Genomic DNA, 20,565 nt, shown 5'->3' on the forward strand with positions numbered 1-20,565 from the left:
GGTCTCCCAAAGTGCTGGGATTACAGGCGTGAGCCACCATGCCCAGCCTTGTGGTGTTTTTGAGACAAGGTCTACTCTGTTACCCAGGCTGGAGTGCAGTGGTGTGATCATGACTCACTGTGGCCTCTACTTCCCGGGTTCAAGTGATCCTCCCACCTCAGCCTCCTGAGTAGCTGGGACTACAGGCACTACCTAACTCAGCTAATTTTTTTTTTTTGGTAGAGACAGGGTTTCACTATGTTGCCCAGCCTGATCTCTAACTCCTGGGCTCAAGTGATGCTCTCACCTCGGCCTCCCAAAGTACTGGGATTACAGGCATGAGCCACCATGCCCAGACGGAAAGAACCAATTTGATGGCACCAGCATTGTCGATACTCTCCTACTTTGTTTGCACATGTTCCCAGTCTCAGCCTTTCCCATTCATCCCATAGCCATTTCAGACCTTCACTGTTCTTCTCAAGCTTCCTACCTCTTCCCTGTCCCTCTTCACGGACTGATCTTTCACCTCCCTCCTTCCAGAGGAAAGCATCAGTCATAAAACACGTTAGCCTCCTCTCCCTCCCTAACTTACAGGCCACCTTCATCCTCACCTCCTTCCTCTTGGTCTCAGAGGCATTCTTACCCCAGGCTCTTCTCTCTGCCCCTTCTCTGAATTCATCCTCCCACTACTATCCTGCTTTTCGGGGAACTCACAGCTCTTTCTCTTGTACCTTCAAACCCTTATCCTTTCTTAGCCCTTTCCTTCAGCCTCTAAGCATCCTCAACCCTCCTACCCTGTGGCTTGTGGCCCTTTCTCAACTACTGTTCTTTTTTCTCTTCTTTCTGTTATGCTTAAAGGCATCTGTTTTCAAAGAGGTGCCTATAGTTACTATCCTCACTTTTTCTTTTTCCATTTATTCCTTAACCTACTCCGGTTTGTCTTCTACCCCGCCAGCACTTCGCTGACATTGTGCTTACGACAGCCTAGCTGCTAAAGTAGTAGACAGTTTTCAGTTCTGTTCCTAGCTAACTTCTTAGCAGCATTTCACCATATATTTCTCCCCCACCCAAGAAATGTTCTTTCCTTGGCTTCTCTGACAGTATTCCCATGATTCCCACTTGTGCACAATAATTTCACCCTTTTTCTTGGCTCTTTAAATGCTCATAACTTCTGTGGTAAGGCTGAATAATGCCCCTACCCCCCTTCCCCTACCCCCTCAAGGATGGTCATGTCTTAATCCCTGGAACCTCCAAATGTTACTTTGTATGGCAAAAAGGAGTTTGCAGAGGGGATCGAGTTAAGGATCATGAAATGGGAGATTATCTTGATCCAAGTGGACCCAATGTAATCCTAGGGGTCCTTCTCATGAGAGGAGAGGAAGAGTCAGAATTAGAAGAAAGCCACGTGATGATGGATGCAGAGGGAGAAAAGGTGCTGTGATGCTGTGCAGAGTCGTGAGCCAAGGAATGTGAGCAGCCTGCAGGATCTGGAAAAGGATTCTCCCCTACAGCCTCCAGAAGGAGCCAGCCTGCTCCAACACCTTGATTATAGCCCAGGTCAGACCCATTTTGTACTTACGACCTCCAGAACTGTAAGTCTAAATTTGTGCTGCTTTATGTCACTGAGTTTGTGGTAATTTAGTACAGCAGCAATAGAAAGCTAAAACATTTTTCAAACGTGTATCTCTAGCCCCAGCCACTTTCCAGAGGGCCAGACCTCAAAGTTACCTGCCTACCGGACATCCACCCTTGGATCTACTACAGGTACATCACACACAACATGTCTAAAACTCAGACTCAACTCTGTCTTTTCCCCCTCCCCAAGCAAACCCCACTTCTGGGGGCGGGGGCAGCCTGTCCTTTTTCCATCATAATACATAGCACCATCATCTGTGTAGATCCTTAGTCAACCTCCAGATTTTGTGGGTCCTACCCCTATCTACTTGTCCATTATTACTGCCACTGTCTTTGTTGAGGCCCCCTTAGCTTCTGCCTAGATCACTGTAATCTCTCCAAATCAGTCTCCCCACCTCTAATTTTATTTTCCTCCAATCCGGTTTTCACAGTGCTGAGTTTTACAGGTGGCATCTTATCCTGTCCCTGCCACATATAATGCTTTAGTGGTACTGCCTAACCTTGGGAATAAAGACTCCTTTGCATGGCAAACAAAGTCCTTTGCCATCCCCACCTCTTTCTCCCCAGCCTTAAATCTTGTCACGCCTTAACTCATACTCTTCCTTTGAACCTCATGAGTAATTGCAGTTCCCCCACACATCATATCATTTTATTCCTTTGCTTACATTGCTCCTTCTGCCGACTTCCTCCTCCTTTACCTGGTTGGCCTCCACTTACTTTCAAGACTCACTGAGGGGCCGGGCGCGGTGGCTCACATCTGTAATCCCAGCACTTTGGGAGGCCGAGGCAGGCAGATCACTTGAGGTCAGGAGTTCAAGACCAGCCTGGCCAACATGGTGAAACCCCGTCTCTACTAAAAATACAAAAATAGCTGGGCGTGGTGGTGGGCACCTGCAATCCTAGTTACTGGGGAGGCTGAGGCAGGAGAATCACTTAAACTCGGGAGGTGGAGTTTCCAGTGAGCCAAGATCATGCTACTGCACTCCAGCCTGGGCAACAGAGTGACACTCTTGTCTCAGGAAAAAAAAAAAAAAAAAAAAAAGACTCACTGACAGTTTATCTGGCAAGATTTTAGCTACAACCCACCCCTGCTTAGAAGCCTCCTATGTACGCCCAAAGTGTCACTCACCACATGGATTTGAGTTGTCTATTTACTTTCCTCTACTAGATAGACTCTAAGCTCCTGAAGGGTGGGAGTTGTGTCTTTAGTTTTTGTATATACCATACCCAGTAAGGGGTCTGGCACATGGTAGGTGTTTAATAAATGAAAGAATCGCCTGGCGCAGTGGCTCATGCCTGTAATCCCAGCACTCTGGGAGGCTGGGGCAGGTGGATCACTTGAGTTCAGGAGTTGGAGACCAGCCTAGGCAATGTGGGGAAATGCTGTCTCTACAAAAAAAATACAAAAATTATCCGGGTGCAGTGGCACACACCTGTAGTCCCAGCTACTCTGGAGGCTGAAGTGGGAGGATCACTTGTGCCCAGGAGGTTAGGCTGCAATGAGCTGTGATAGTGCCACTGCACTCCAGCCTGGGCGACAGAAGTGAGATCCTGTGTCAAAATAATCATACATAAATGAAAGAATCAGTACTTCAGTCATCATCAAAATTCACATGCCCATGAAGTAAGTGAAGTGTCATTTGGGAGCTAAGTATAATTTAGAAGTTTTGTTCTCCATTTACTTTTGTTTGAGACAGTTCCACTGTCATCCAGGCTGAAGTGCAGTGGTACAATCTTAACTCACTGCAGCCTCGACCTCCTGGGCTCAAGCAATCCTCCCACCGCAGCATCCTGAGCATTTGGGACTATAGACATGGACCATCATGCCTGGCTTTGTTTTTTTTTTTTTTTTTGAGACAGAGTTTTGCTCCGTCATCCAGGCTGGAGTGCAGTGGTGCGATCTCGGCTCACTGCAACCTCTGGCTCCCAGGTTCAAGGGATTCTCCTGCCTCAGGCTGAGACTACAAGTATGCGACACCACGCCTGGCTAATTTTTTGTTTCTTTGTTTTGCTTTTTGATTTTGTTTTTGAGATGGAGTCTCACTTTGTTGCCCAGGCTGGAGTGCAGTGGCATGATCTCGGCTCACTGTAAGCGCCACCTCCCGGGTTCAAGCGATTCTCCTCCTCAGCCTCCCCAGTAGCTGGGACTACAGGCGCCTGCCACCATGCCCAGCTAATTTTTTTATTTTAGTAGAGACGTGGTTTCACCATGTTGTGCAGGCTGGTTGTGAACTCCTGAGCTCAGGCAGTCCGCTCACCTCAGCCTCCCCAAGTGCTGGGATTACAGGTGTGAACCACTGTGTCCAGTCAATTTTTGTATTTTTAGTAGAGATGCGTTTTCCCCATGTTGGCCAGGCTGGTCTCAAACTCCTGACCTCAGGTGATCTGTCTGCCTTGGCCTCCCAAAATGCTGGGATTACAGGTGTGAGTCACTGTACCCAACCTAATTTTTGTATTTTTTTTTTTGTAGAAACAGGGTTTCACCATGTTGCCTAGGCTTGTCTTAAAGTCCCGGGCTCAAGCAATCCTCCCATCTTGGCCTTATATGATCTTTATTCTGGTTCTTTTTTTTTTTTTTTTTGAGACGGAGTCTTGCTCTGTCGCCCAGCCTGGAGTGCAGTGGCCAGATCTCAGCTCACTGCAAGCTCTGCCTCCCGGGTTTATGCCATTCTCCTGCCTCAGCCTCCTGAGTAGCTGGGACTACAGGCACCCGCCACCTCGCCTGGGTAGATTTTTGTATTTTTTAGTAGAGACGGGGTTTCACCGTGTTAGCCAGGATGGTCTTGATCTCCTGACCTTGTGATCCGCCCGTCTCGGCCTCCCAAAGTGCTGGGATTACAGGCTTGAGCCACCGCGCCCGGCCTCTGGTTCTTATCTTTTAATCTTTGTTAAATACCTTACAGGGGTCCCCAATTCTGGGAACATGGATAGGTACTGGTCTGTGGCTTGTTAGGAACTGGACCACACAGCAGGAGGTGAGCGGCAGACCAGTGAGCATTACTGCCCGAATTCTGCCTCCTGCCACATCAACGGCAGCATTAGATTCTCATAGGAGTGTGAACCCTGTGGTGAACTGTGCATGTGAGGGATCTAGGTTTTGTGCTCCTTATAAGAATCTAATGCCTGATGATCTGAGGTGGAAGAGTTTCATCCTGAAATCATCCCCCTCACCCCAACCCACAGTTCATAGAAAAACTCTTCCAGGAAGCTAGTTCCTGATACCAAAAAGGTTGGGGACCACTGCCTTATACTATCTTAATCTGTGTTAAATATCTTACACTATATTAATCTTTATTAAGTATAGATGGATTTGCTTTTAAAGAGATCACCCAGAATGATGTTCAGGTATTGATAAATTGAGTAAACCCTCTCTCCCACTTCATGATTCCAACCCTCAAGATTGGTGTTCCAATATTAGTTCCAGGGATATATGAGAATGCACCATAGAAAATAAAACAAATAATAAAATAAATAAATATACATTTGCCTAAGGCAAAAGTAGTTGGGTGATGAAAGAAAAATGGAAATTGCTGTGGTTAAGAATAGTGACTGCTGGCCAGGCACGGTGGCTCACGCCTGTAATCCCAGCACTTTGGGAGGCCGAGGCGGGCAGATCACAAGGTCAAGAGATTGAGACCATCCTAGCCAACATGGTAAAACCCTGTCTCTACTAAAAATACAAAAATTAGCTGGGAGTGGTGGCATGCGCCTGTAGTCCCAGCTACTCGGGAAGCTGAGGCAGGAGAATTACTTGAACCCAGGAGGCAGAGGTTGCAGTGAGCTGAGATCGTACCACTGCACTTCAGCCTGGAGACAGAGCAAGACTCCATTTCCAAAAAAAAAAAAGCAACTGCTAAATACATGAAATGAGTTTTTGTTCCTTATGAGTAAATATTGCAATGAAATTTTAGGGAAATATTTCATATAGGTAGTCACATTAGTCAATAAATTATCAAAAGTGTGTCAGACTTCAGTTGAGGCAGCTGGATCTAGTAAAAAGAGGCCTGAACTAGAAATCAAGATTTCGAGGTTCCAAACGGGTTCTGCTGCTCATTAATGGAGCATTTTCTAGGCTTGTTGTATCCTCTGTTTGCTTTTTTTAAAAAAAATGTATTGGATAAGTCCTTTCCCAGCTCTAAAATTCTAAGAAACACTGGTAACTTCTCTAATACAGATCATGTGATACTCTACCATCATTGCAATTTTCTCTCTGATGTCTCAAGGAAGGTATTTAGTTTTACGGTTTATAAATTTGGAATATAAATTAAATATAATATAAATTAAATCAATTTGGCATTATAAACATGGATACTTAGTATAAACTAGGTAGTAATTCTTTATCTGATTTCTTATGAACAATATTTGCCCTCCTTGTTATTGTTTCTTAAGGTTTCTTCCTCTTGCATTGCTTTTATTTATTTATTTACTTATTTATTTTTGAGTTGGAGTCTCACTCTGTCACCCAGGCTGGAATGCAGTGGCATGATATCGGCCCACTGTAACCTCTGCCTCCCAAGTGCAAGCAATTCTCGTGCCTCAGCCTCCTGAGTAGCTGGGACTACAGGTGTGCGCCACCACGCCCAGTTAATTTTTGTATTTTTAGTAGAGACGGGGTTTCACTATATTGGCTAGACTGGTCTCAAACTCCTGAACTCAAGTGATCCACCCGCCTCAGCCTCCCAAAGTGCTGGGATTACAGGTGTGAGCCACTGTGCCCAGCCACTTCCTTTTGCATTGCCTTAAAAAAAAATTTACTTGTGAATATTGTTTGCAAGCTGAAGTTGAAAAAAACTCTAAAAGAATGTAGTTAAGACTCTCATCCTGTATCATCAACAAAACCAGTGCTGCATGAAATCTGGGTCTTAGGGTTGACTCCTATAGGGCTGGTAACTTCATTCTGACCTTCAGGATCACAGCAGGATCAAAATTGCATCACTTGTTACCAAGGAAACTGGGTGAAGTGCTCTGAAGATCCCTCCATTTCCTGTCTTCAGCTGGTGTCCTATCTCATCTCTTCCAAAGCTAAATTTCTCCATTTTCTCCTCTTTCCTTTTTTTCTTACCATAGATTCATGTAAGAATATTTTACAGACTGCCTTTTACCCCTGTGTCTGGGAGGGTCACTGATGACCTCTGTATGGCTAAATCCAGTGGACATAATTCACTGGTAGCTTGGGTTTTTTTGTTTTTTGTTTGTTTGTTTGTTTGTTTTGAGACAGAGAAGTCTCACTCTGTGGCCCAGGCTGGAGTGCAGTGGTGCAATCTTGGCTCACTGCAACCTCCGCCTCCCAGGTTCAAGTGATTCTTCTCTCAGCCTCCTGAGTAGCTGGGATTACAGGTGCCTGCCACCACGCCCGGCTAATTTTTGTATTTTTAGTAGAGACAGGGTTTCACCACGTTGGCCAGGCTGATCTCAAACTCCTGACCTCAAGTGATCCGTCTGCCTCGGCCTCCCAAAGTGCTGGGATTACATGCATGAGCCACTGTGCCTGGCCACTTGATTAACCATTCGACTGCCCTTCTTTCTGAAATGTTTTACCCTTGGCTTCCACAGCACCACATTCCCCCAGTTTTCTTGTTACCCTCTTGGCCACTCCTTTTCAGTTTCTTATGAAGCTCCTCTTCTCCTCATACCTTTAATGTTGGTGTTCTGGCACAGGCCTTGTTCTGGCTTTACTAGCTATCTAGGTGATTCTATGTACTCTCACCACTTCAGGTATTCTGGTCTCAGCTCTGATGTTCAGTCCATTTCTCTCCTGATTCTGTATATGTAGTTGCCTACCGAACACCTCCATTTGGAGTGCTACAAGTATCTCAATCTTAAGGCATCCAAAATGAAGGCCAGGCACGATGGCTTACACCTGTAATCCCAGCACTTTGGGAGGCTGAGGTGGGCAGATCACTTGAGGTCAGGAGTTCAAGACTGGCCTGGCCAACATTGTGAAACCCTGTCTCTACTAAAATATAAAAATAACCCAGGCATGGTGGCATGTGCCTATAGTCCCAGCTACTCGGGAGGCTGAGGCAGGAGAACTGCTTGAACCTGAGGGGCAGAGGTTGCAATGAGCTGAGATCACACCACTGCACTCTAGCTTGGGCAACGGCTACAGAGTTAGACTCCGTCTCCAAAACAACAACAACAAAATAACAAAATGGTACCCATTATCGTGTCTACTTTGCCATATTCTCTCCTCCTCCTATCTCCACAACATCCACTTAAGCCCGAAATCTCTAGAAGCCCTCATCCTTGACTCTTCCCCCATCTCACTCTGTGTAGCTCATTAGTCACTAAATTCTGTTTGTACAATTCCTAAACTTCTATTAAATTTGTCTGCTTCCCTCCAGAGTCCTGCTAATTCCCTGATTCAGGCCATTACCATTTCATGCCTATGTTATGCTGAGGAACTGCAGTCTGGAATCTCATTCTCCATATCTTTACAAAGCAGATCTATCACTCTGAACTGTTGCCTCAGCCTGAGTTTTGATAGGTGTGCTGGGATCCGACCATTCAAAATAGAGTCACTGGAATCTGAAGAAGTATTCTGTGGGCGTGAATGGAAATATATATGACTTTTAAACGGGCAAAGGTAATGTTTTTCTGTAAGAATTAAATACCTGCGGTTGTATTATTTGAAGGTCCATTTTGAGAGGTGAGCTGCAAAACACCGGTCAGGTCGCAACATCTGTCTACTGGTGTTTTTTAAAATGTGGATTGCCAAAATCTTTATTCATGATGGGCATTATGTAGGAGTGGTTAACACTTACATAGCACTTACCTGTGTCAGGCACATTGATCAAAATAACCGATGAAGCATTATTCTTATTCAACATAAAAGAAAAATCTAACTTGTATGTGAATGATCAGAGAACTTACGTTTTAATTTTTAAACCTTTCAGAAATTAATACAGGTGTTTATAACTTCCACTTTTTAAATTATTTCACTTACTGAACAGATATTAGTGAACTTCTAGGTGCTGAGGAAGCAACAAAGTGCAAAGCAAACTCCCTGTCCCCCAGGAGTTCGCATTTTAACGGGGAAGAAAAATAAGCAAGTGAAATGAACGACAGTGAGAAGACGGAGCAGGCAGATGTTACTATTGCTTGTAGGGTGGTCACAGAATGCCTGAAAAAACAACTTTTTTGAAGGTTTGAGAAAAAAATAAAAACCATTTGGCCAAAACAGCCCTGAGAAGGGCAGCTTCTTCCACCACTCTTTCATCATTTTACCATCTGTGGGTTATCGCCGGGGTCACTGCCATCCCAGCCTAGGTTTTATAAAGGATGGAGTACGAAGTTCCCGCAACTATCCAAACGTGCTAAACAAACAAACAAACACACACTATTTAAAAAGGAATCCTGCTTGTGCCTGCGCTACGTTTTTCTTTAGTCTCTTTAGTTGACTTGGAATCTCTGCCTGTTCTCGGTGCATGCGGCTCGAAGGTGGGCTGGGGAGCTCCCTTTCTCTTAGCCACCTCGCGGCCGGCACTGGAACCCGATCGGGGTGTATCTGCGGGGGTGCGGCGATGGTTCGGGCCCTAACGTCGCCGAGGACGCCCGCTTCGGCAGCAGGAGCCGCGGCGTGCCCTGGCGCTACTGAACACCCGGTAGGACGGAGGGCCCAACGGTGGGGTCCGCACTCACCGCCTTGAGCCCGCCCCTGCGCCCGGCACCCTCAGCCCACGCCCCGCCCGGTTCCCACGGCGCTAGCGTTTAACCCTACGCCCCGCCTCGCCCCGCGACCCACGTGCCCCGCCCCCGCCCCCACGTGCCCCGCCCCCGAGCCCCGCTCAGCCCCGCCCCCGTCCCCTGTCCGCCCCCGAGCCCCGCCCCGCCCCCCGCGTCCGGCTCAGCCCCCCACCCCGGGCCCCACCCACCGAACCCCGCCCGCGCCGGGAGCATCTTGCGTACCCAGCGGGCCCCCGGGTCGGTTTCCGCGGTGGCCATGACGGCGGCCGTGTTCTTCGGCTGCGCCTTCATTGCCTTCGGGCCTGCGCTCGCCCTCTATGTCTTCACCATCGCCACCGATCCATTGCGTGTCATCTTCCTCATCGCCGGGTGAGGCGGTCGCGTCGGGAAACCCGGACGCCGGGGCTCCCCTCCCCCGCCGGGGTTACCCGCGACCCTCGGCGTCCCCACCGCGCGGCTCGACCTTGTTGCGTTTCGGACGGGAGGAGGGTTGAGAGGGGGAGAGCGGAGATCCCGCTCCCCAAAGGCGCCTCGCCCTCTTAGGAAGAAGCGCACACTGGGGGTCAGGGCCTTTTGCCTGGGGCCCATGGCTAGGGTTTAGTGATTCGTGAAGCCACTAAAGTTGTATAAAAAAAATTATGGATAAGTTCATATATGCATCGTCAGCATCCTTCATTTTCTGGAGAGGGAGTCCCTAATTTCCCTCAGATTCTCAAAGGCATCTGTAATCCCCAAAGGGTTAAGAACCATTGGCGTCTAGGATAGTAGTGCGCGACCTCTGCCAATTAGAATCACCTGTGGCCAGGTGCTTTAAAACATGCCGATGCCCACCCCCACCCCGATCCGTTGAATCAGAATGTCTAGGGGATGGGATTCGGGCTTCAGAAAAAAATTTTTTTTAAAGCTCCTTTTGAATGGTTCCGTTGTGCAGCCGAAGGTTGGAAACCTGTAAAAACACGGAAGCACCTGACTGTACATCTCCTTGTGGGAGCTTGATAAATACCGGACTGTGGTGTCCCATCCCAGTCATCACCTGGCTCTTCCTTGCACATACTACATCCCCCTCCCCTGATGAGTCTCTCTTGGCACCGCACTAGGCCAGTGATTCCCACTTTTCTGTGTTTCTTCACCTCCCACAAACGAAAGTGGTTCGTTGCATGTCATTTCAAAAACAATAGAGACTTGGGGAAAGGTCTGTAAAGCTTACTATAATCATTAGAATCCCCAGGGGTGCTGTAAGACCTGGAGGGCTTGGATACTGATCCAGACCAGAACACAGGTTTTCAAGTTGAATTTTGTACCAATCACTTTAATAGAGATGCAGATATTTTTCTGGAAAAGATCCTCATCTTTGCAGATATCTGACCAGTAAATCCATAATTTCTTGTAAGTTTTTAGAATATGAAAATTGCAGTAATCAGTTGTATATTTTCTTGTTTTGGCTCTTCAATGGGCAGAGCATTGATTAGAAAGAGTAACAAATAACCAAGTTTCTAGCTAGACAGCCCTTGGCAGATAGAGTCTGCAAATGTACTTGCAAATAGCAGGGTCACTGAAAAAAGAGTAATTGTTGGGAAACCTCAGCATTCCTCTTGGACATGTCTGTCTCACCAAGGAAAATGCACCGTTAGGAACAACTGATCAGAGCATCACTATGAGGACTTTTTTTTTTCCTTATTAAAACGTCAAGAAATCTCTTCCTTCTCAAGCAGGTTTTTTTTTTTTTTTTTTTTTTTCCTGCTTTTAAACATTATTAATCCTGTACTGATGTTCACTTGTAACATTTTTTCCCCTATTTTTCAGAGCTTTCTTCTGGTTGGTGTCTCTATTGATTTCATCCCTTGTTTGGTTCATGGCAAGAGTCATTACTGACAACAAAGATGGACCCACACAGAAATATCTGCTCATCTTTGGAGCGTTTGTCTCTGTCTATATCCAAGAAATGTTCCGATTTGCATATTATAGACTCTTAAAGTAAGTTAAATACCTGCGTTACCTTTTTTTTCCCTAGTTAGATTTTAGTTACGATTTGGTCATTTGAAACATGAATATAAGTATTGTATTTGTGCCCTCCTACATAGTACTAAGCCAAGAGGTTGGTACATTTCCAGCCTGAAAATATTGAGTGTTCTTTTATCTTGTGGAAATTTCTTCTTTCCTTCCTTTCTTTGTTTATTCAAAAAAATATTCCTTGAGAATCAATCCCAGACACTATCCTAGGTACTGGGGATACATCAGTGATTAAAAGACAGGGTCTCTGGCTTCATGGAGCTTATATTATAGTAGGAGGAGACAGACAATAAATGAATGAACAAGCAATACACCGTTAGGGTAGATGAATGTCATGGAGACAAACAAGCTAGGGAAGCATTAAAACAACTACATAAATCATTCCAGTTTAGAGTGTATATATTCTATGTTCTCTTTGCCACCACCTAAGATAATTCTTTTTTTTTTTTTCCCCAAGACGGAGTTTTCACTCCTGTTGCCCAGGCTGGAGTGCAATGGCACAATCTCGGCTCTTGGCAACCTCTGCCTCCCGGGTTCAAGGGTTTCCCCTGCGTCAGCCTCCCGAGTAGCTGGAGTTACAGGTGTGTGCCATCACGCCCTGCTAATTTTTATAATTTTAGTGGAGACGGAGTTTCACCATGTTGGCCAGGGTGGTTTTGAACTCCAGACCTCAAGTGATCTGCCCACCTTGGCCTCCCAAAGCATTAGGATTACAGGCGTGAGCCACCATACCCGGCCAAGATAAATAATTCTTATGGAGACCATGCCTTCCATTATTTTGACTGTAGTAGGGGAAAACCGGAGTTCATTTTGTGATATTTCCGGTAGTTTTAAATCTATAATAGAAAATTACATTTTAAAAAACGCCTTGGGCTCCCTTGTTGGGCCAGAAAGTAGGTTTTCTCTAGGACTCATGAGGACCTCACATGAAACTGCTGGTTTGAAACACAGCTGGAACTTGGAACCATATTTCCTTTCAGGCAGTCATGAGATTGGCTTTGATTATGTAGTAAGACTTAGTAGAGTGGTAAATGTGCTGTCTTTTTTCATTTCTACAAATGAAGTAATTAAGGCTGTCCATGAATTTCATGGATATAACCAAGAGGAACCTCAACAACAACTCTCTTTCACAGGCTTCTGATAACTTGTTCTTGCCAATATGCTAGGTTTTCTGTATTTGTTACTCTTTGCTTTTAATACCAGATACTGAATTCCCTTTTCATAATGAAGGAATTTAAATTAGAAATTGAAAACCAGGAAGCCATTGCTTAGAAACAAAAATCATACAAAGGTTTCAAAAATGAAATTCCCATTAGTACCTGGAAATATTACACAGGAGCAAATAAATATCAAAGGTAACATTGAAATTTCCATGTAATACAACATCCCTAACAGATGGACATCTAACTGTGTTTGAATGTTTCTGGTATGTGGCAGTTACTACCATTCTACGATTTTAAGCTTAACCGTAGAATATTAATAAGATAATCAAATCTACTTCCGCTGGGCTTGGTGGCTCATGCCTGTAACCCTAACACTTTGGGAAGGCAAGGTGGGCCGATCGCTCGAGCTGAGGATTTCGAGACCAGCCTGGGCAACATGGCAAAACCCTGTGTTTACAACAAATACAAAAATTAACTGGGCATAGTGGTCCCAGCTCCTTGGGAGGTTGAGGTGGGAGGATCACTTGAACCCAGGAGGCGGAGGTTGCAGTGAGCTGTGATTGCACCACTGTGCTCCAGCCTGGGCGACAGAGCCAGACCCTGTCTAAAAACAAACAAAAACAAAACCTCCCCTCTTGTGACCTCTGCCCTACTTGAGTACCAAGTAAATGAAGCCTCTGCTGCATGGTTATCATTGTCTCCTTTTCAGGGTTGAACAGTCCTCATTTCTTCCCCTGGACCTCAGCAGGCATGGTTGTAGCTTCCACACCTTTCCAAAAGAAACGCTGTTTGTTCTTTTGGATCAGTGGCCATGACACTTTTTGTCAGCGCCTGGTTTCTGCCTGTGCTCAGGACCCAGCATGGTGTTCTGCGGTGTGATCTGAGTAGGGCCCCTGACTGGGCGCTGCACTCTTCACAGCTCAGCCTTACATTGCACCGGGTTTTCCTGTCAGTGACATCACTGGCTCATACGCATTTTCATACCATGGGTCTAATTTTGGGGGAAAAAAAAAAACCAGAAACAAACAAACAAAAAAACCCTTAATTTCTAATGCAGAATTAAAGTTTAGGACTTGTATGTTCTAAAACCTGAATTACCAGAGTGACAAAATGAGTATGGGCTGTTCGTCACTCCCTTGCATCTTCATGCTTTCCACCTGAAATGGCAACATTTTCCTGGCACTAGCTTAGCGCTCCAAAGGACTGTAGCTGAACATAGATCCACATTTTTGTTCCTCTTTTTTTTTTAATTTTTAAAATTTTCTTTTCACAGTGAGGAGCAAGGGTCCACTTTTTAACGAGAGCAGGAAAGGAGTAGGGCCACATGAGGAAGAAATTACAGCTGTCAGTCCTTAGGCTCGAATGCCAGGAAGTTCAGAGAAGCCTCTTTGGCCTCCTAGGGAAACCATGTTTGCTTTTCTGAAAGGACCTTTGGAAATTTGCAAATGGTAGGACAGACTTGTACTAACAGGTACGCTTGTTTGCATTTGCAAAATGCATCTTTTATAAGCCTTTAGAATATTCAAAATTTTTCCAGCAAATTTGAGAAATGTAGGATGTTATGTAGTTGTATTAAAACAATTTAAGAATTATGATGCTTTATTTATGACTGACATTTATATGGATACGTTTACATTGCTCTCTTATGCTATATTACATTCAAATATAGGGACTTTGGTTTAATCAATACTTTATCTCCACTGCCAAAGTAGGTCTTGAACTTTTAAATTTAAAGTGCTACCTCAGACTTTTGCTATCAGAATTTGGTGCCAAGATTAAAATGCAGAGAGTTTATACCAGCTTTTAGAAATATATGGAATTAGATCAAAATATTCATTGCAATCTAATAATAATTTTATTTCATGAGTTAGGCCTTAGTCACTTAATCTTACTAATCTTATTCTTACATGAATGAATAGAAACTTTCAGCCTGGCAAAGCCTTGTATAATGAGAAATTGGCATGTGTGGCAGCCCTTTCTACAGTAATTTCTTTTTAAATCCAAGTTATGTTACTTAAAACCGAATCATATTTTACCAAAAATATACAGTTTAGGCAACTCGATGTTGCTTGAAGCTCCTGTATGTTGTCTAAAACAGACATTAGGATTTTTTCTGTTTGGATGGAAACTTTTGTAATTTAATTCAATTTTGTTTTAAAATGTTGATACCATAAATATTTTATAATTTTAGAAAATCTTCCATGTATAGAAAAAACATTAGGATAACCATTGCTACAACTTTTAAGCAGCATGTCTATTTTCAAAACTTCCAAAAATGGCGCATTTAACTTGTATTCATACTCCTTTCTTTCTCTCATACGCACATTCAAAAAAGGATAGAATAGAAAAGAAAGATGGTATGATTTAGCAATTGTTTTTCAAAGTTTATATTTTTGAAATTTGAATTGTTTCTTTTTTGTTCTTGGGAACACAATAATAAATACAAACAAAGAATTTTCCACTTCAGTAAAATGGAAGTGAACCCAGAAACTGATGATGTTTTGTGCTTTCTCACTTCCTGATGTTGACACTGAGAACTCTTAGTGCTGTTACTTTTCCTCCCACGTACTTCCACAATATAGAATTAGGAAGTTTATTAAACTTTTGAATTTATTTATTTAATATATTTGTGATAGTAGTACTTTGCCATATCAAATAGCTGAAATCTTTGATTGATTCACTGATTGATACAGTCTCACTCTGTCACCCAGGCTAGAGTGCAGTGGCGCAATCATGACTCACTGCAACTTCCGCCTCCGGGGCTCAATCTGTCCTCCCGCCCTCAGCCTCCTGAGTAGCTAGGACTATAAGTGCATGCCACCACACCCAGCTAATTGTATTTTTTTGGTAGAGACATAGTCTCCCTCTGTCACCCAGGCTGGTCTCGAACTCCTGAGCTCAAGCGACCCGCCCACCTCGGCCTCCCAAAATGCAGGTATTGCAGGTGTGAGGCACCATGCCCAGACAATTTATCTCTTAAATCGGGTTATTTGTCTTTTTATTATTGAGTTGTAAGAGTTCTGTAGATATAAGTCCTTTTTCAAATATGATTTGCAAGTATTTTCTCCCATCCATGTTGTCTTTTCACTTTCTTGATAGTGTCCTTTATAGCATCAAAGTTTTTAATTTTGATGAGGTTCATCTATTTACTTTTCCTTTTGTTGCTTGTGGTTTAGGTGTTTGTATTTGAGAAACCATTACTCAACCCACGGTCATGAAGACTTAACACCTATGTATTCTTCTAACAGTTTTATAGTTTTTAGCTCTTACAGCTGGACTTTTCACTCATTTTAGTTTTTATATATGGTGTAAGTTAAGGGTCCACCCTCATTCTTTTGTATGTGATTATCTAGTTGTTCCATCACCATTTATTAAAAAGACCATCTTTCTTTCCTTGTTGAATCATCTTGCACTCTTGTTGAAAATCAATTGACTGTAAATATAAAGGTTGGTTTCTGGACTGTCAGTTTTATTCTGTTAATCTGTGTGTCTGCCCTTACACCAGTATCAGATGGTCTTGAATACTTTACTTTTGTAGTAAAGAGAAGTGTAAGTCTTTTAACTTTGTTGTTGTTTTTTTTTACAAAAAGCATTAGCAGTTGTTTGTGATCATTATGAAGGATTATATACTGTACATAATTGTATGTGCTATGTGTTTTTTTTTTAGACAGGGCCTCTCTCTCTGTTGCCCAGGCTAGAGTGCAGTGGTGCAGTCTCAGCTCACTGCAGCCTCCACCTCCTTGGTTCAAGCCATCCTCCCACCTCAGCCTCCCAGGTAGCTAGGACTATAGGCACACGCCACCACACCCGGCTCATTTTTGTATTTTTTGTAGAGATGGGGATTCACCATGTTGCCCAGGCTGGTGTCAGACTCCTGGGCTCAAGTGACTTGTTTGCTTTCATCTCCCGAAATGCTAGGATTATAGGCGTGGACCACTGCACCTGGCCAGTATGTGCTATGCTTTTTTATGACTGGCAGTGCGGTAGGTTTTTTTACACCAATATCACCACAAACACAGGAGTGATGCGTTATGCTACAACATTATGATGTCCCTAGGCAATAGGGATTGTGTAGCTCCGTTATAATGACAACTACCATCATATGTGCAGAGTTCATTGTTGACTGAAATGTTGCTATGCAACACATAACTGTATTTTATTTTATTAACTTTTAGGTTTAAGGGTACATGTGCAGGTTTGTTACCTGGGTAAATGGTGATCCTCTCCCTCCTCCCACTCTAGTCTCAACTAGGCCCCAGTGTCTGTGGTTCCCTTCTTTGTGTCCACATGGACACAAGTCTTTTATTTATTATTGAGGAATTTATAGAAAACAGAAATTCTCCCAAATTTTTTGATTCTACTCTATTGATATATTTGTTGACAGAGATTTTTACTATGTGTCCCATAAGCTTTAATTCGCTTTTAGCAATATCACTATGAGGGGTAAGTTTATTTTATTTAGGAAAATTGGACATTTTAGTTGGTTACTGCTTCAGAGAAAGAAGATGGTCACTTAAATTTCTGGCTCATGTCCTCACTTCCAAACACTTCCGGATGGAGAGCACCAAAATGGCAGATGGTTTCTTTTGAGTCTAGAAAAGCACCCTCTTCCCTAGGCTTATTCCCATTTTGGTTGAATTCTACATTGCCTTAATGTAATCAATGATATTTATATTTTTGTAATGAATAAGCTGACTATAATGAATATCCATACCCTGAATTTAAAATAACATAATGCCCAGAAAATAAGTATGTTCTGGTTAATTTAATTGTCTATTCTTAGAGTTAACCTGTCTTGTTTCAACATTTGCTAAAAAGTCATTTTCAAAATGTTTGGTTCTTTTGCTGCCTTAAATATACTTTATAGTAAATATAACTTAAATATTCTTTGAGTCAGGATCTTACATTATTGCAGTTTTCTCACCAACAAGAATTGGTAATAGTGATGCTGGTAGAATTGACCAGCCACACCTAACATTCCTAACGTATCTGCGTGGCACTCATGGTAAGTTTATAAATTGGCCACAACAGAAGCATGCATAAGATCACTCTGAAGATCATTTCTTTATTTTATTTTTTATAGAAACAGGGTCTCGCTGTGTAGCCCAGGCTGGTCTCGAACTCCTGGATGCAAGTGATCCTCCTGCCTTGGCCTCCCAAAGTGCTGAGCCACCATGCTCGGCTGAAGATTATTTTCTCTTGAGCAGTATTCTGTTCTTTCATTCAAGGGTTCATTTATCTCCTATTCTGAGGGTAGCATTGTATTCTGCAAGATACAAAGAAAGTATAAGATCACTTTCTCCCTTGAAGCCTTATTTACATATTTGTGATATAAAACAAATATGTAAAATGTTTTAGAATCAGAAGATCATATGATTAAATACTCATGTGAGAGTTCAGACCATCGGTATTATAGGATTTAAGAATAAGGAGAGATTAGTGATTACCAACCGTTGGTAGAGGCAGCTTCTTTAACAAATTGCTGCCTGAAGTGGACTCTGAAGGATGAGTGTAGTTTAGGTTCTACAGAGTGGAAGATACAAGGGAGGGTGGCAGAGCAAGTATAGTCCTGGTAGAAGATAGAACAAAGTGCCAAGAAAGCAGGAATAATGATAGAGTACTTTGGGAAGGGAAAAAAAAATCAGAGTGGTAGATCCCACAGGATATTGAATTAAATATTTGCCGTGTTCAGAAAGCAGTTGAAAGTGTTGTGGTTTTTATCTTTTTAAATTCAATTCCTGATGGCTTGTTTACTTATATTTTTCTTATTCTTTTATGTGAATGTCAAAAGGTAAAAATTAGTTGTTTATTTTGGTTGATTTTAGTTCATTGAAAATTTGCTGGGTTTTGTTTAAATAAATTATAGATTTAGAGTATAACCTGATGCAAAGCCTCAGTGAGTATCTGGGTTTGAAGTATCTTATTGGACTTTTCTGATATATTGCCCCTTTTTTTTTTCTTCTTAATTACATATGTGGTTTTATTTTAGAAAAGCCAGTGAGGGTTTGAAGAGTATAAACCCAGGTGAGACAGCGCCCTCTATGCGACTGCTGGCCTATGGTAAGTTAGAAACACATGGTTTCATTAAGGAAAACAAATCAGGCTTGGCATAAAAGTCATTTGTATCTTTTGTATCTTTGTAGATTTCAAGTAGTTTTGTTATTACTGCCTTGGCCTATTGGTGTACAGAATTGCTTATTATCCCCGCCTTCCAGGTTCCTTTTGTAAATGAAAGTGATTACAAGTGACCCTTACCTGTATGTCTGTTATATATTAACCAGGTTTGAAAGTTAGATTTTTAATGTGTATATACCCTAACTAAGTTTCTAAGTGATGAAACTGTTACTTTCTCTGAATCTTACTTTGGCTGTTCTAGGAGTAGTCTTCATATTAAAGCAGTTAAAATCTCTGCATATTATACTTGGAGAATTCTGTTTAAGATTGGATCCAGGTTCCCCAGTTGGGCTCAGGAATACATCATTCCCCTTTACACTCAATTTCAGTTCTAAGCCATCAAACTTGACTCTGAAGACTCTGTTATCATTAAGTAAAGCCAGAGTTTTGGTGGTGTATCCTCTGTCTCAGCTATTTCTTCTGTGCCTTTCTAGACCCTTTTCTCTCCTTTTTCATGACTCTGCTGCATTCTGCCATTCATTTCCTTTCCTCTTCCCCCTTCCCTCTCCGATTCGTCATTTAGCCAAGCACATGCCTTTCCAGAGCCAGCTGCCTGCTGCTTCAGGCAGAACATAAGCACCCTTTCCCCTCCAACACACTTTATATTAACTAGTCCTTGGAAATTTGACTTGAAATCTTGGCAGGAAAAGAGTTAACAGTGTTTTTCTTCCTGTTTAGTTTCTGGCTTGGGCTTTGGAATCATGAGTGGAGTATTTTCCTTTGTGAACACCCTATCTGACTCCTTGGGGCCAGGCACAGTCGGCATTCATGGAGATTCTCCTCAGTTCTTCCTTTATTCAGGTATGTCTCTCATAGCTGTCAACATTCAGACTTCTAGTCTAAATGATCATTCTTATTGGAGTTCACTGGCTTAGGAATTCCAGTGAATAGGAATTTATGTTATGTCTTTTAAAGGCGAAACACCCTGAGGCACTGTGAAGTAAAAGACTTAATGTGGAAAATAAAAATTTTGGTTAGAGTGTTTTAGAATTTTAGAGTGGAATTTAGCTTGCGTTAAATTTATTTTTATTTTGCTGTACTAACAATGTTGCTGTATAGTTGAAATGTTAGAAGTGGATTTTTAAAGGCCATGTGCTCTTTTTGGTTTTTATGATTTTATGTTATCTTCAGTAGAAGCCCTAATCTGTAATTGTCATTGTGGTGCCTTTTGTGGGAATAGGCAGTATAATGTAATCTTGAAATTGAGAGGAAAAATGGGATAATAGATGATCATTTCATCCAAACGATGCAGCAAAAAGGACCGACTCATTTCAAATTGCTTTTTCATCCACGAGCTAAAAATTGTCATCATGATGCAGTGATCACAAATTTGAGAGTTGGCAGTGTACATAATTAATGTAGATTTCTTCTAAGTTCCACAAGAAGACTCTTTTAAAAATAGGGGGAAAACACCCACTGTATTTTTAGTCATTTCCACAACAGTTACGCCATTGAAATAACTGAGTTCACATCATGATTTGTATATTCTTTTAATAGCATCTATGCTAAAACTCCTCAGGGAGTTTACCCTCTAATACGGGAATAAGAGAAAAAAAAATGTGAGTAAGCATTCCAGTAACAGTTTAAGGTAATAATAGAAAAGATATAAAGAGGTATGACCGATTTTTAAAAAATTTCTCCAATAGTTGAGAGGCATGCTGAATGTCATAGTGATCCCCAAGCCCAGTGGATTCACCGTTCTCAGTAGACCCTTTGTTTCCATTTCAGTTCAGGCCTTGACATCTCCTCTCTGGCTTACCACCATCTGCCCTCAACTGGTTAGTCTTTCCTTGACACACTTTCCATGTGAATCCTGTATGCAACTACCAAACTAATCTTCCCTGTTACAAAAATGGTTTGCCTTTTCAGGACCTACAGGATAAAGTCAAGGCCCTTTAAATCTGGCTGCAAGTTAGAG

The 20,565-nt window shown here is 42.7% G+C and overlaps 1 protein-coding gene across 1 annotated transcript in view; it reads left to right on the forward strand.

Annotated features, from left to right (window-relative positions):
• The first annotated feature begins 9,424 nt into the window (after positions 1 to 9,424).
• Positions 9,425 to 20,565, forward strand: part of APH1B (aph-1 homolog B, gamma-secretase subunit) — a 28,571-nt gene continuing 17,430 nt past the window's right edge. The window contains exons 1-4 of the mRNA XM_008016340.3: positions 9,425 to 9,669; positions 11,104 to 11,274; positions 18,463 to 18,533; positions 19,326 to 19,448. Of these exons, the coding sequence (XP_008014531.1) occupies positions 9,557 to 9,669; positions 11,104 to 11,274; positions 18,463 to 18,533; positions 19,326 to 19,448 (478 nt within the window). The 5' untranslated portion in view covers positions 9,425 to 9,556. The remainder of the gene's footprint in view (positions 9,670 to 11,103; positions 11,275 to 18,462; positions 18,534 to 19,325; positions 19,449 to 20,565) is intronic.

The sequence above is a fragment of the Chlorocebus sabaeus genome, chromosome 26, assembly GCF_047675955.1.
Source record: "Chlorocebus sabaeus isolate Y175 chromosome 26, mChlSab1.0.hap1, whole genome shotgun sequence".
NCBI classification, from domain to species: Eukaryota; Metazoa; Chordata; class Mammalia; order Primates; family Cercopithecidae; genus Chlorocebus; species Chlorocebus sabaeus.